This window comes from Mesoplodon bidens, assembly GCF_964165515.1.
Source record: "Mesoplodon bidens genome assembly, chromosome: 1".
NCBI lineage: Eukaryota > Metazoa > Chordata > Mammalia > Artiodactyla > Ziphiidae > Mesoplodon > Mesoplodon bidens.
Genome location: NC_138176.1, coordinates 189,437,677 through 189,454,805, shown reverse-complemented (window position 1 = coordinate 189,454,805; position 17,129 = coordinate 189,437,677). Strand labels below are relative to the sequence as shown.

At 42.9% G+C, this 17,129-nt stretch overlaps 1 protein-coding gene across 1 annotated transcript; it reads left to right on the top strand.

Annotated features, from left to right (window-relative positions):
- The first annotated feature begins 7,451 nt into the window (after positions 1-7,451).
- LOC308621971 (CCR4-NOT transcription complex subunit 8-like) lies at positions 7,452-8,948 on the top strand. The gene has a single exon (XM_081242922.1). The coding sequence runs from the start codon at positions 7,687-7,689 to the stop codon at positions 8,563-8,565; it is 879 nt and encodes a 292-aa protein (XP_081099048.1). The 5' UTR covers positions 7,452-7,686; the 3' UTR covers positions 8,566-8,948.
- Positions 8,949-17,129: the final 8,181 nt, after the last annotated feature.

The following is a 17,129-nucleotide window of genomic DNA, read 5'->3' as shown; positions in this document are numbered from 1 at the left end:
TAATCTCTATTTTTTTGTGGCTTTGGCTTCACTTTGGTCCTGAACAAATAACTAGATCTAGAGGCTGCTACATAGATTTTAGCAAATATTAATGAAAAGTGGGATCACTAGTTTTAAGTATCCATAGGAAAGGATTGAGCATTTTCATTCTGTGTAGGATGCATTGAACTTTTTTCTATTAATGTTTTCAGTATTCTGTTTGAGTTTTAAGATTGAATCATCCCCATTTTATATTTAGAAATGTATTCATCCATTTTTTTAAAGTTACCTATTTGAGGTTTAAGTTCAGAAAGAAAGCTTTAACTTCTGTCAGCCTCCTGAATCAACATATTTTCAGACAGTATTTTCGTCAAATGATTTTATTGTAATCTGTCTTAAGAACATTGTGGTAAACAAAAGATAATGGTCCCCATAGAATCTGGAGGAGAATTAGATACTAATAATTTTCATTGTTTAAGCAATTTTACCTAAGTGAGTTGGAAAACTAGAAGATAAAAAGTGTGACTACTGTGAAGACAGGTGCTGTTTCAAGTACTAAGTGTAGTTCATCAGGCATTTTGCAGCCTAAGTGACATAGTTTGCAAGACCCTCTTAATTTCCTTTGCTGGAATTCCCTGCTCACCAAATAAAACCCCTCTTTTAAAAATAAAAATAGGGACTTCCCTGGTGGCGCAGGGGTTAAGAATCCGCCTGCTGATGCAGGGGATACAGGTTTGCACCGTGGTCTGTGAAGATCCTACATGCTGCGGAGCAACTAATCCCGTGCACCACAACTACTGAGCCTGTGCTCTACAGCCCATGAGCTGCAACTACTGAGCCCACGTGCCACAACTACTGAAGCCCGAGTGCCTAGAGCCCGTGCTCCACAACAAGAGAAGCCACCGCAATGAGAAGCCTGGGCACCACAACAAAGAGTAACCCCCACTGGACTCAACTAGAGAAAGCCCACGCACAGTAACGAAGACCCAATGCAGACAAAAAAAAAAGACACTAAAAAATAAAAATAGTTTTATAACTAAAAAAGGAGGACCTTGATAACACGTATGAGCATTGGAGCCTCACGAGTGAGGTGATACATCAGCTCCCTGGGAGTTTGGTGGTCTGAGTCAGTCCTACGACACACTCAAGTGGCAACTTGACCTTCTGGACCTGACCCTCGACTGTGGTGTCAGCCCAGGACCCCGTCTGAACAGCAGGCTGGCCTCTAGTTAAATTTTTTTGATGTATTGCCCTTATAGTTAGGATTTGTGTTATGGCTGCATGATTACCTTGACATGACAATGGCAAAACTGGCAGCGTTTTACAAAAAAAATTCCAAAAGATGAGAAACAGGAATAGGTGGCAGTGGAGCCCTGACCAACCCCAAAGATTTTAAAAGTATGAGTATAAAAAAACGATTTGCCACTGACATCTGAGCAGCTGTTATAAGTGGATGGAGGTAAGAAGACTTGAACCCAAAATAGAGTTTAGTCTTGAAGCATGAAGATAACAGGAGATATGGGAAGATAGCAGTTTGTTTTGCTGAAGAAAAGCGAACAAGGAAAGGGGTGCGAGGGAAACTGGTGGGTGGTGCTGGGTGTTGGCTGGGAGACAGATCTCTGGGACGTGCTTTCTTATACTTCACCTGCTCCTCTGCAGCACTCCACGTATGACCTTTTGGACTGGATGGGATGGGTGTACCTTAGGCCCCGTCTGAGAATATGTGTGTGGGATGCACGGCTGATGGAGATGGTGGTTCATTCTAATAGTGTGGCAGCAGGAGAAAGTTGGAAACAACTGCTCTACATCTGACTGTTGAGAGTCCAACAAGCCTATATATTCCTTTGGATTCAGAAAATTCCCGTGTATGCTGGAGGACAGAAAGATGCAGTAGGATTCCTGACAACCAGATGTACTCTTAACACCTGCCTGAAAGATAAAGGGAGGGATGGTGATTGGTTAACACTTATCTGATAACCACTTGTCTCCTGAACCAGATTTGTGTTCACCTAAGAATGACTGCAAGGCCATCTGTTGACTGCTCAGCCATGGTGGAGACTTCATTTGGAATGGACATCTACATATGCACACATACATATATACGTATGCACCCCTCTTTGTCGTTCAACTGCTGCGGCGGCAGCATTCCCAAATGTCACCCCTGACAAATCTATCAGGGTGTTCATCAGATGCTGAAGATGTCACAGGCAGGTAGCATCTCCAGTTATTCAGTGAAGAAGGACTGCCTATGCATAGAAGCTCTTAACTGTTTCCTCTAATAGATAAATGCTCCAAATCTTTTAACCAAACTAAATTACAAAGAAAAAGTGCTCAAATTAGCTTTATAGTTCCACTTTTCCTGGCACACTGGTTTTACATACATTTCTATAGCATCTGCTCTGCTCAGGGCTTTGGTGACCATACCATTCACTCAGGCTCAGGTTGAGTAGTGCACCTACGAGCTGACTGGGGTCAGACTGTGCCATTCCTAAATTTCCAGCTGTTTTGCTTTCTCTCCCCTTTGGGAGATAACGGAATGTGTGGGTTTTAGGGTGTTGGGACAGACCTTGAAAAACCTAACAAAATCAAACAAAAGGAAATAGACTTTGGTTTAACTGTGGTGCATGCTTTTTACACTCTGGATTAATGTTTCCAGAGACCTGCTAAAGTATTTATTTAACAAACAATGTTAGTCACCTAGAATAACTTTGTATAAACTTCATTACTCAGTAATGTCTGAGGTTATTTTTTTAGTGGAGCTGCACACCCTGTTGATTTTTTTTAGTCCATTTCTTTTTAATAGGTTTATTTATTTATTTATTTATTTATTTATTATTATATTTATTATTTATTTTTGGCTGCGTTGGGTCTTCGTTGCTGCGTGCGCGCTTTCTGTAGTTGCGGCAAGCAGCGGCTACTCTTTGTTGTGGTGCGTGGGCTTCTCGTTGCAGAGCACGGGCTCTAGGCATGCGGGGTTCAGTAGTTGTGGTGCATGGGCTTAGTTGCTCTGCAGCATGTGCGATCTTCGCGGACCAGGGCTCAAACCCGTGTCCCCTGCATTGGCAGGTGGATTTTTTTTTTTAATCTTTATTGGAGTATAATTGCTTCACAATACTGTGTTAGTTTCTGTTGCACAACAAAGAATCAGCCATATGCATACACGTGTCTCCACATCCCCTCCCTCTTGAGCCTCCGTCCCATCCTCCCTATCCCACCCCTCTAGGTCATTGCAGAGCACGGAGCTGATCTCCCTGTGCTATGCGGCTGCTTCCCACCAGCCAGCTGTTTTACATTCGGTCGTGTATACATGTCCATGCTACTCTCACTTCGCCCCAGCTTCCCCCTCCCACCCCATATCCTCAAGTCCATTCTCTATGCCTACCTCTTTATTCCTACCCTGCAACTAGGTTCATCAGTACCATTTTTGTTTTAGATTCCATATATATGCGTTAGCATATGGTATTTGTTTATCTCTTTCTGACTTACTTCATTCTGTAGGACAGACTTTAAGTCCACCCACCTCACTACAAATAACTCAATTTCGTTTCTTTTTATGGCTGAGTAATATTCCATTATATATATATGTGCCACATCTTCTTTATCCATTCATCTGTCAATGGACATTTAGGTTGCTTCCACGTCCTGGCTATTGTAAATAGGGCTGCAGTGAACACTGGGGTACATGTCTCTTTTTGAGTTACGGTTTTCTCAGGGTATATGCCCAGTAGTGGGATTGCTGGGTCATATGGTAGTTCTATTTGTAGTTTTTTAAGGAACCTCCATACTGTTCTCCGTAGTGGCTGTATCAATTTACATTCCCACCAACAGTGCAAGAAGCTTCCCTCTTCTCCACACCCCCTCCAGCATTTAATGTTTCTAGATTTTTTGATAATGGCCATTCTGACCAGTGTGAGGTGATACCTCATTGTAGTTTTGATTTGCATTTCTCTAATAATTAGTGATGTTGAGCATCTTTTCATGTGCCTCTTGGCCATCTGTATGTCTTCCTTGGAGAAATGTCTGTTTAGGTCTTCCAACCCATTTTTTAACTGGATTGTTTGGGTTTTTTTGATATTGAGCTCCATGAGTTGCTTGTATATTTTGGAGGTTAATCCTGTTGTTTCATTTGCAAATATTTTCTCCCATTCTGAGGGTTGTCTTTTTGTCTTGTTTATGGTTTCCTTTGCTGTGCAAAAGTTTTTAGGTTTAATTAAGTCAACTATACTCCAATGTAAAATAAAAATTAAAAGAAAATAAAGAATATCTACGTGTAAAAAAAAAAAAAAAGCTACTAGAGAGCCTGCTCTATCCCAGTTGCTATAATTACATCTTCACGAGGGACAGTGAAGCACACCACCTATCTGAGAGTCAAAGAGCTGGGTTCTAGTGTCTTCTCTGCCACTTATTGTTGGTCAAACCATCCCTTTTCCTTTTGCCTCCATTTCTCACCTGTAAAATGAGGGGATAGGACTAGATGATCTCTAATTTCACTTACAGCTCTGGAAGTCTATGGCCCATCTACCTGTCCCACAGTGTCTTTGTATGTTACCTACAAGTCTTCAGAAGGAACTGAAAACAATTTGGGGATAGTACTAAAGCTTTGAAGAAAGATAACAGAAACAACTCAAGCCTATTTATATTTGGATACCTTTTTTCCTGTCATAGAGTTGATTGATTTTTCTGAAGAACAATCAATGCAGTGCTTTCCTTGGTTGGAAATGAATAGGTGGGCATTTAAGAAATAAGTTTCTAATTTGAGGACTTGGGACAGATATATTTGCTTGGCTTTGAGGTCCTTAAGTAGTGAGTCCCCCTCAGCAATGATAAATATTTCCAGGAAATTAACCTTTCTACACACCCGTTTCCCACATCAAGAATACGCTAGGCCTTCCCTGGTGGTGCAGTGGTTAAGAATCCACCTGCCAATGCAGGGGACATGGGTTTGAGCCCTGGTACGGGAAGATCTCACATGCCGTGGAGCAACTAAGCCCGCGCACCACAACTACTGAGCCCGTGCACCTAGAGCCTGTGCTCTGCAACAGGAGAAGCCACTGCAATGAGAAGCCCGTGCACCACAATTAAGAGAAGCCCCTGCTCGCTGCAACTAGAGAAAGCCCATGTGCAGCAACGAAGACCCAACGCAGCCAAAACCTAATTAATTAATTTAAAAAAGAGTACACTATATTTGATTACATAGGACACTCAACAATGAATGAGTTTTCCCTCTGGTGTTGCAAATCTGGGTCACCCTTTTGACATTCCTGAACGCTATTGACAAATGCCCTCTCCCAGCTAGAGAACCACAGGACCTTTGCTTTAAGAGCATCCCGTGGTAACGGACACAGCAAGAAGAGAAAGAGGTCATTAAAACAGAAACAGTGACAGCAGCTAATGCTGAGAAGTAAGTAAGAGCTTCTCTATGTTCACCTGCCCTTGGAAATCAAAATAACCTAAAAGAAACTGGGGTGGGTGTTGTCGGAGGATGGGGACTGGAGAGCGGGAAGAGATGTGGGTGGAAACCTCATCAGCACTGTCTTTCTTCTGCCACAACAATAGGGATTGTTCATTCAGAGAGCTGGGATTTGGGAGCAGGGGGAGAGAGTGGGGAGGAGTGTAGACCTTGTTTTGGTTTGTGGACCTCGTTTCTAGGCAGCTGTTGGTCAAAGGGGGATGTGGTGTAGGTACTGACAAATGTTCACGTGTCACGGCTGGGTCGTAAAAAGGAGTGGCTCCTCTGTAGCACTGGTTAGCGTCTGTGCACGCACGCCCTGTAGTGATTATTTGATCCCTCTCTGCCTCCCTACCGGGCTGTGAGTTCCAGGAGCACAGCGTTGCACTCCTCTGTCCACGGAGCTGAGCTCGGTGCTTGCTTCTAGAGGAGGCTAAATCGATAGATGCTTAAGGAAGGACTCTTAATTGAGTCAAACTGAAGATAACTTGGAAAGATGCAGGGGGCAGCCTGTCACTGACAGGTGGTATCAGAGTCAGGTTTGGGTTGGGTTTTTCACTAAGTAGACCCTCTCTTGTCTTTGAATTAGGAAGTCGGGTCTTCAGATCTGGCTATTTCCAGTGCCCATTTTCCTGCTGCCAAATTGGAGCACTCTATGAAGAGTGGTCAGGAAATGCGGGGTAAAGAGTCTTAAGCAGTAAGGCTGGGGTTTTGTTAAAAGAAAACCTTCCTCTCTTCGCATCCAAAGCAATAGAAGCATTCCTTTCAGAGGAACAGCTTCCCCTCATCCACTGCTATAAAATCTTAATGGGGAAAATTTTCCAATCCATTTAGTACAGAAGCAGGGATGACAACACTCCTGTGATCGAAGGAAGCCGAGAAGACTAATTTTCTAGTATGCCATGGTGTTGCTGTATCTCAAAACCAATCATCTCATAGTCTTGGGGGCTAACTTCCCAACTTTATGCTCCCCTGAAATCACTCCAATCTAAAGCCTATGAGTGGTTTTCTTACTCTGGGAGCAGAAAGAGGTTTACATTTGAAATTGCTGTCCATGCATCTCATCCAAGAGGCAACCCCCCGACCTTTAATCCACAAGAGCTGCAGAGCTCATTCCTTCCCAAGCCAAAGGAGTTGCCTTAAATGATTACCTCTGATAAAATAGAGCAGGAGATTTTATTTTATTTCATAGTTCCCTTCAGAGCAAACGAATCCTGGTGCAGCCAGAATTCCTTCCTTCAAGGTCTGAATCCCTCCAGCCCACCCAGGGATGAGTCTCTTCCCAGTCTGGGGCCTCCAGAAGCATCCTGGTGTCCTGGCCAGGCAGGTTTAGTAACTGCATGGAGTCTATCTCTCTGGTATGATTAAAAACTGATAAAATACCAACATTATTCAGCACTTAACTAGGTACTAGACATCGTCCTGAGCTCTATTCCTGTGAGGTAAGAGGTATCTCCATTTAGCACATGAAAAAACCGAAGTTAGATTATTGGGTAAATTGCACAGAGAGTATTCCCAGCGTGGAGCTGTCTTAATTCTTACATCATGTAGGATGAAATTGAAGATCTAAGAGACTGTCATGGTCCCCAAGTCACAGAGTACTCAGACTTGCTAATTCAGAGTGGTGAAGCCAAACTCAAACCCAGGTTTTCAGATGCCAAACCTGGATCATTTTCACAACACTGTAGTTCCTGTAGCCAAAATCTAAATTTCCTTAAGAAAACCATAAGCATGAGAATCACTGTAAATCTCTTCAAGAATGGATCTTTTCTTTCTCTTTCCTTCCTCCCCAGAGCTTGCATTTTCTCCACAAACTCCTTTTTTTAAAAAAATTTATTTATTTACTTATTTATTTGGCTGTGCCGGGTCTTAGTTGCGGCATGCAGGACCTAGTTCCCTGACCAGGGATCGAACCAGGGCCCCCTGCATTGGGAGTGTGGAGTCTTAACACCACTCGACCACCAGGGAAGTCCCTCCACAAACATTTCTTATACAATTTTTAAAAATCTTGTATTAGAGGAGCTGATCCGGGGCAGCGGGCGGAGAACACCGGGTCACACCGCTACCGGGTAGTCTGTCCGCCAGCCCGTCTGCCCGCGCTTCGCGGGCCCTGCCGGTCAGGCAGTCCTCCAAGGTGTGTACCACCATTAGACGACCCATTTTACAAGAAGGGAAAACTGAGGCACGAGAGAGATCAGATCAACCATTGACTTGCCCTCTAACATAGTCAGCTGAAAGCAACTTCAAGTTTCTTCAGGATGCCTGCGGCACTTGTGGAGAACAGCCAGGTCATCTGTGAAGTCTGGGCCAGCAGTCTAGAAGAAGAGATGAGGAAGATCCGAGAAATCATGCTCAGTTACAGTTATATTGCCATGGACACAGAATTTCCAGGTGTTGTGGTGCGACCCATTGGTGAATTTCGTAGTTCCATAGATTACCAGTATCAGCTTTTACGGTGCAATGTTGACCTTTTAAAAATTATCCAGCTGGGCCTTACATTCACGAATGAGAAGGGAGAATATCCTTCTGGAATCAACACTTGGCAGTTCAACTTCAAATTCAACCTTACAGAGGACATGTATTCCCAGGATTCCATAGATCTCCTTGCTAACTCAGGACTGCAGTTTCAGAAGCATGAAGAGGAAGGGATTGACACATTGCACTTTGCAGAACTGCTTATGACATCAGGGGCGGTTCTCTGTGACAATGTCAAATGGCTTTCATTTCACAGTGGCTATGATTTTGGCTACATGGTAAAGTTACTTACGGATTCTCGTTTGCCAGAAGAGGAACATGAATTCTTTCACATCCTGAACCTTTTCTTCCCATCCATTTATGATGTGAAATACCTGATGAAAAGTTGCAAAAATCTTAAGGGAGGTCTTCAGGAAGTTGCTGATCAGTTGGATTTGCAGAGAATTGGAAGGCAGCACCAGGCAGGCTCAGACTCACTGCTAATGGGAATGGCATTCTTCAGGATGAAAGAGTTGTTTTTTGAGGACAGTATTGATGATGCCAAGTACTGTGGGCGGCTCTATGGCCTAGGCACGGGAGTGGCCCAGAAGCAGAATGAGGATGTGGACTCTGCCCAGGAGAAGATGAGCATCCTGGTGATCATCAACAACATGCAGCAGTGATGGCGGCGAGGCTCTGCAGGGTGGGCCTGGTCCCAGAGTGGTGCTTAATGTGCTGACTCTGTATACTTATCTTCCTCCCCAAGAGAAGACGCTTCTTTGAGCAAACTGTACCTACCATCTGCGTTGACAGAAAGACTTTTGTTTTACTGAAGACAAAAGATGTCTTTTAGATCCAGAAGAAGGGAGTTTGCTCTGAATTTGTAAACCCGTCTTCCTTATTCCTCATCCCTAAGCCTCTCTTCTCCAGTTGCCTCCTGCCACCAGCATCCATGGCTCCTTTGACCCTTCTAAAGTCCAGGACAAGTCAGAAACAAACTAGTAAAATGTATATAACTCTTACCCGTGTCATTCTTTTTCTTTTAAATTTGTTGCTAATCTCTGAGGATGAAGACTTCTTGCTGCGATTCTCAGCTGAGCTGAGGGCTTCAAGGGAACCAAGTGGTGGTCTTGTGAAGTGGGTTATAGATGTTGAGCCTTTCCTTTCCTTCCTTTCTTTTCGTTTATTTTGACCCTTCTCGAGGACATTTGCTTTCCTCACACTTTGTTGGTCTTTATGTATTATTCCGTGGAAATGAATTACTCAATGCTGAAATACGAAGACCAGATAATGAAAACTTTCCTTAAAAACAAAATTCTACTGAATCTGTCTACCCTTTACTCACAAGGAACTCCAGAATGGGTATTAACTTAACCACTTCCTTTAAGTCTGTGTTCCATTGTGCCACTGAGATTTGCTGTCACATGTGCTTCATTTGAAATCATTTTAAGTTTTCATTTCATAAAATACCTTGGATTTGATCCCAAAGGAAATTACTAAGAGCAGGTTTTTGGATCATAAGTCTGTTACATTTTCAGTAATGTGATTTCAGATGGTCGTCTGTACTCTCCTGCCTCTCTTCTCTGTTTTCCCTGCCTTTCCTTTTCAGCAAACTGAGGAGAAGTTAGGGAGATGAATTATGGTGAGTACCAGAAATGTGAGTCTTTAAAAAGTTATAGTGGTTACATGTAAACAGGACAGTAAGGAATTTGGGTTATAGGGTTCTCTTGGAGTAATATCCTACAACTGGGGTAGGAAGCTCAGGACTGTGGTTTTTTTTTTTTTTTAACTAGTCATTTAAAAAGTACACTGTATTTTTTTTTGAATGACTACAGTATGGACAATTTCAAAAAACCAAAAACTCCTTTGGAATAGTGGAAATGAAAACTGGTAACTCACTGAAGTGGTTGAATAGTCTTGCGTATTAAAAGCTTATGGAAAACTCAATTTAAAATGATTCCAAAATGTCAAGTATTATAAGTTGGTATTTAAGATGCTTGTAAATATTATTTATGTTTTTTTTTTTTTTTTTTTTTTTTGCTGTATGCGGGCCTCTCACTGTTGTGGCCTCTCCCGTTGCGGAGCACAGGCTCCGGACGCGCAGGCCCAACGGCCATGGCTCACGGGCCCAACCGCTCCGCGGCATGTGGGATCCTCCCAGACCGGGGCACGAACCCGCGTCCCCTGCATCGGCAGGCGGACTCTCAACCACTGCGCCACCAGGGAAGCCCTATTTATGTTTTTAATTTTGTAAAATAAAGATTTCTTTTTAACCACTGGAAAAAAAAAAGTCTTGTATTAACCCTTTAGCTAGATACTTTGCCAGGCTCACTCCCATCTCTGAGACTTCTCTGGCACAGTGTTCCAGCTGGGAGTTGCTACCGGGTCATTCTATCTTTCAGGGCCTTGTTTGCTGCCACCATCTCCATGAAGCCCTCCTGACCATGCCAGCCCACACACTTCACAAGCAAGTCTCACACACAGCTTTTATAGGTAGTGTTGCCATCCAACACTTTCATCTTCTGTCTTCTTTCTCTCCCTACTTGAAGCAACTTCTACTCCGAGGCACATACTGCTGGCCAGAACCTAGGCATTTTGACTATGATGGTTTTCTCCCAGTACATCGGAGAGCTGCCCTTTTGTAGTTTGTCTGTAAACTTGTAACTGTTCATTGACATTCGAGAACTGTTACTTGTCCTTGTTTAGGAAGCCTCCCCACAGCCCTTGGGCACCTGGCTCACAATCTTCTCCAGCTAAACCCATAGGCCTCCCTGTGGGACTTCAGTCTTCTGTGGAGGTGCTGTCCAGATACCTCAGCGTCCTCAGCTCCAGCGACCGCCACCTCCTATATAACCCTGTGGCCTCACCTTGGAGTTTATCATTGGAAACTCTTCGACCACTATAGGTCTTAAGTTCCGAATCCCACTCTTGGTGCACAGTGGCCATTGCTTCCTTTATTCTCATTCCCTGACAGATAGAAATCTACCCTTCTACTTCCTCAAAACCTCGATGCCTTTGCTTCCTCCACTACCTGTGAGTCCTTAGCTTCCTTCTGATCACATTTCCTCCCCCTTTCCCCAGCCTGGACTCCTCACAAACTTCTGTCTCACCAGCACCTCAGTTACCTGGCTCTCTTGTCCTCCCATCAAGCCCCCATCCCTACTTCAATCTGGAGATCCCACCCGACTGCCGAGTGAGGCTGTGTCAACATGACTGTGCAGACTGGTACCTTACGAGCCTGTGGCTTCCATTCTTACTTGGGCCCTTAATTTCACTCTACAACCTTTTAGGGGTCTTGGCCAGCTTCCTCTCTCATTCTGCTCAACAGCTCCTGGAATCCTTCATCACTTTTCCACAGCTTTCTACCAAATTCCCACTCTGCTTACCTAGCAGGTGATCTGACCTTCCCTTCAGAGCAAACCAGCCATCACAGCACCCTGCCTCACTTTACTGGCTCACTCTGCAAGCTAAATCCACCCTCATCCTCACTTCCTTCCAGTGTCAAGAAAAAGCTGTCCCTCTCTTCAAAGTTAAGCCAACCATCTGATCACCTGATCCCATCCTGTCTAACCCCGAACCCTAGGAAAATAGTTCCATCAAGCATTCTCTTTCTTATATTTTTGAACTTTCATTATCATTCCCTAACCCAATAGATATATTCAGATTCCTCAGAAATACACTCAACTTCACCTCTCTGTCCTTTGCCTCTTCATTGTCAAGCTTCTTGAAAATTAATTTACATAGGTATGCCATGCTTGTATCCTCCTTATTTTTTTATTTTTTTGCCAAGCCGCGCAGCATGTGGGATCTTAGTTCCCCAACCATGGTTCGAACCTGCCCCCACTGCATTGGAAGTGCAGGGTTAACCACTGCGCCACCAGGGAAGCCCTCCTCCTTATTCTTAAACACACCTCTGTGTAAGGTCTGTTCCCATCACTCAATGAAAAGGCCTTGGCAAAGGTCAACGATGACCTCTGTATGAAGTGGTCTCTTCATTCCCATCCTCCCCAGCCTTTCTGTAATATTCGAGGTTGCTCTCCCACACTCTGCTGCTTCTTCTCCATCTCTCATCAGTCCTTTGTCCACACCACTGGCTTCTCTTGCTTTGATATTATCACAAATAGCAGTTCACTAGAAGTGTATCCTGAGTCCTCTTCTTACCTTCCCTGGGCAACTGCTTCCACTGCCATGGATTTTACTAAATTGAACTACCACTAAGTTACTCTCTCCAGCCTAGACCTTTGCTGGGCTCCAGGCCTATATGTACATTTAACAAATGTTGAATATACTGAACATTTCTTCAGTCCCTTCTCAAAAATGATGATCCATGTGGTGATGATCATATGACTAATATTTATGGATTCCTTACTACAGGCCAGACACTGTTCTAAACTTTAGTCACCATAGAAATACCGTATGGGAGGTATTATTATCCCCATTTCACAAAAATGGTAATAAACACAGTACGATTTAGTATCTCAGTAAGTGACATTGTTTTCCACCTGAATATCCAACCCAGAGACCCAAAAAGAATCCTGTACTTTTCATTTCTCCTCCTTCATTTTCAGTCAAGCATCAAATCCTGTTGGTTCTTCTATTTGAGTTCCTCTGGTTATATCTTCTCCTCTCTAACACATCTTTTCCAGCATCTGTACCTTTGTCTTACTTCAGACCGTCCTCATCAATCGACCAGACTCTTAAAATGGTGCCCTGACTGCTCTTCTTGCCTTCAGTCTTACCTCTGTCTACCTGCAGTCCAATCATTCTGCACACCTCTTCTAGAGTGGTCCTTCTGAAATGCAAACTTGATCATATTATTACACTGCATAAAGCCAGTCAGTGACTCCCCTCACTGGCTACTTCTGCTGGGCATGAAAGGCACCCACCTACCTTCATGGGCTGCCCACTGCATGACATTTCATCTTCATCTCCCACCATTTATTTCTCTACTTTCACTTCAGATATTCCAGACATCTCTCTAAGTGACAAATGCAAAAGCTTTTGCTCACACTATTTTCTCTGCCTGGGATGCTCTCCTCCATCTCTTTGTCTAGTAAACAACTCATCCTTCAAAACTGTGCTCTGTAATATGTAGCCAGTAGCCACATGAGGCTAACCTGAATTAAGATGTGCTGTGCTGTAAGTATAAACACCAAATTTTGAAGACAGTGTGCGAAAAAAAGTATAAATGTCCCAGTAATTTTACATTGGTTACCTATTGAAAAGATAATATTTTGGATATATTGGGTTAAGTAAAATATTATTAAAATTTATTGTTTCTTTCTATGTGGCTATTAGAAAATTTAAATTTACACAAATGGCTTGAATTCATGGCATGCATTATATTTCTATTAGACAGTACTTCTTCAAAATCCTTACCCTGTAAACTTAACTGAAGAGGCAAAAGACTTGTATACTGAAAACTACAAAATGATGCTAAGAGAAATTAAAGAAGACACAAATAAATGGAAAAACATTCCATGTTCATGGACTGGAGAATTAATACTGTAAAGATGTCAATACTAACCAAAGTGATCTCCAGATTTAATGCAATCCTTATAAAAATCTCAGTGACATTTTTTGTAGAAACAGAAAAAAACCCATCCTAAAATTCACACGGAATCTCACTGGACCCTAAATAACTATAATAATCTTGACAAAGAAGAACAAAGTTGGAGGTCTCATACTTCTTGATTTCAAAACTTATTACAAGGCAACAGTAATCAAAATAATGTGGTACTGGCAAAAAGACAGACATATAGACCAATGGAATAAAATAGAAAGTCCAGAAATAAACGCTCAAGTATATGGTCAAATGATCTTCAGCGAGGATGCCAAAACCATTCAATGGGGAAAGGAGAGTCTTTTCAACAAATAGTGTTTAAAAAACTGGTATCCACATGCAAAAGGATGACATGGACCCTTATCATACACCATATACAAAAGTTAACTCAAAATGGATCAAAGACCTAAACATAAAAGATAAAAACTATAAAACTCTTAGAAGAAAACACAGGGAGAGAGCTTCATTGGATTTGGCAATGATTTCTTGAATATGACACCAAAAGCACAGGGAACAAAAGTAAAAATAGATAAATTGGATTACATCAATATTTAAAACTTCTAAGCATCAAAAACACAACACTAAAAAGGCAAACTATGGAATTGGAGAAAGTATTTGCAAACCATTTATCTAACAAGGGGTTAAGGTCCAGAATATATAAAGAACTACTGCAACTCAACAACAGAAAACCAAACAGTATCTAATTTAAAAATGGGCAAAGACTAGAATAGACATTTCTCCAAAGATGATATGAAAAGCTGCTCAACATCGCTAATCATTAGGGAACTACAAATCAAAACTACAATGAGATATCACCTCACACCCATTAGGATGGCTGTAATCAAAAAAAAATTAAAAAACAGAATATAACAAGTGTTAGTGAAGATGTGGAGAAATTGGAACTCTTGTGCACCGTTGGTGGGAATGTAAAATGGTTCAGCTGCTATGGGAAACAGTATAGAAGTTCCACAAAAAAATTAAATATAGAATTACCATAAAATCCAGCAATCCTACTTCTAGGTATATATCCAAAACAATTGAAAGCAGATATAACAGTACATCCATGTTCATAGCAGCATTATTCACAATAGCCAAAAGGTGGAAGTAACCCGAGTGTCCATTGATGGATGAGTGGATAAGCAAAATGTAGTGTGTGTGTGTGTGTGTGTATAGAGAGAGAGGTATATTATTTGGCCTTAAAAAGGAAGGAAATTCTGACGCATGCTACAATATAGATGAAACTTGAAGACATTATGCTAAGTGATGTAATCCAGTCAGAAAAAGGCAAATACTATATTATGAGATATCCAGAGTAGTCAAATGCATAGAAACAATAAGTACAACATGGCAGATACCAGGGAGTAGGGAGACAGAGAAATGGAGAGTTGTTTGATGTGTATAGATTTTCAGCTTTGCAGGGTGAAAATGTTCTGGAGATTGGTTACATATCCATGTGAATATATTTAACACTTTTGAAGTGAACACTTAAAAATGATTAAGATGGTAATTGTTATGTGTATTTTACCACAATTTAAAATTTAAAAAAATCAAGTTCCAGGGGCTTCCCTGGTGGCTCAGTGGTTGAGAGTCCGCCTGCTGATGCAGGGGACACGGGTTCGTGCCCTGGTCCAGGAAGATCCCACATGGCGCGGAGCGGCTGGGCCCGTGAGCCATGGCCGCTGAGCCTGCGCATCCGGAGCCTGTGCTCCGCAACGGGAGAGGCCACAACAGTGAGAGGCCCGCGTACCGCAAAAAAAAAAAAAAGTCAAGTTCCAAAAAAAAGAAAGAAAAAAAAACCCCTTACCCAGATATCACCTGCCTCCTCCCCTCTAGTGTGAATTAACTACTCTTTTCTTCATGCCTCCACTTAATTCCTGCACATACCTCTAATAGGGTTTATCACATTTTTGGTAATTCTTTGTTTGACAGGATAAGGGTTACTGTCCCATGAGTGAGATGAATACCCATCCACTTCTAGGGTCTTGACCAGAAGCTAAGAAAATATACTAGGGTCTTTAGTAAGATGGAGGAAAGAGATAGTAGCCCTGACGGCATAATATGCTCCAGGGGCTATTCAAGAGTATACCTTGTATGTGTAGAGGTGTCACCCTGAGGCTAGATCTGGAGGGGCTAATGTCCTTCGGCCATCCTTCTGGAAGCAGCATCTGAAAGGCCTGAAGAGCATGTCCTCCCACCTCCAACAGATGAAAACATCCCCTTCTCTATAATGAGTCCAACCAACTGAAATGATTGGCCACACCCAGTCTGACCTGTTGGCAGGAAGAGAGGAAGATATTCATTTAAGATAGAGCCAAGATAAAGTAGCTTATGTAACAGATAAGATACTCTGGGGCCACATAAAAAACTGTTTTGCTGCCTCCCCGGAACGCTTTGTACGTACACTTGATGCCTAACAAGAAAACAATTTTTTTTTCTGATAACGGGACTGGACCTTCCTGTCCTTCCCAGTTCATAGCCAAGAGGTAACACTTGTTTGATCTTTCTTCCCTCCTAGATGAGGAGCTCCTTTAGGGCAAGGACCACACCTTATTCGTCCTCGTATCCCCAGTGTGCACCAGTGCTGGCACATAGCAGGACTGGTGCACACTGTCTGCCCAACAAATGACTGAATGGTTAGAGTGAGGGTGCGGTGAGTCATTACAATAACCCAGAGAGGCTTTTACAGAACAACTACTCCACCCCTAGAGAAAGGACAGTCTGAATAGAGAACCACAGGGAATATGTGGGTCTGGTGGCTGTGGGGAGCGGAGGGAACATAAGAAAAAGTGGTTCATTCTAAAGCCAAGGTTGAGTAGGCTGATGAAGTTTATGCCCTCAAGTCTCAGGTTCTGTTGTCTCACTGGTCTAATGACAGGGCCAACGTTTATCTGGTCCCCAGGCAAGTGTCCCTTCATTCTATAATTTCAGCTCCAGCTGAAGCAACACCATAACACTGGCTCAGTGGCCACCATTCCACAAGCCACATACGTTGCTTCAGTTTTAACTTAGGTATTGTTTTTTCTGGCTGATTGGGCTGATTCTGGTCTGCTAACAATGAGATGCTCATGTATGGCCCTTTCATGTAGTCAGTTCTTGGTAATTTTTTCCCCTCTCCTGTAATGCTGGAAAGGATTCCTAACAACAGTTGATCCAAAAATCAGCTTTCTTTGTCAACATAATGGTATCCTTTCAAACTCACATTTATAGACTTTGCAAGCTGGAAAGAAGAATAAAGCTTAGTTCCTGGTAAGCAAATTTGTCCCCAAAGGACTGAGTTGGGTCACAGCGAATTAGAAGTAGAATGCAGAGCCCCTAGCTTCCATTCCTGTCCCCTTTGCTTCTGCTATCCGCCGCAGGTGCAGCCACAGCTGCTTGGGTCACGGCCAGCTCGCCCTCCTCTGCGCCTCTGTGTGATCAGGGCTCCCTCTGGATAGTTCTAAATTATCCGCGTTGGGAGGGGAGGAATGAGCAGACACGATTCTTCTGAGGTTAAGTTTCCTTGGAACGTTCCGGGTGATGTTTTTCTAAAGCTCCATCTCAACGGTGCTGACTTGGAGGCTTAGGAGACAGTGCAGAAACGCACTGGTTAGCAGAGAATTTGCCACCAACAGTTGCGTGGCTGATGGGCCGCGCAGTGGCGGCGCACTACTGTATACTAACAGCCCCCAAATCATTTATTCATCA

Excerpts from the sequence above, each read along its gene's own strand:
- LOC308621971 (XM_081242922.1), top strand. The coding sequence starts at position 7,687 with ATGCCTGCGGCACTTGTGGAGAACAGCCAGGTCATCTGTGAAGTCTGG.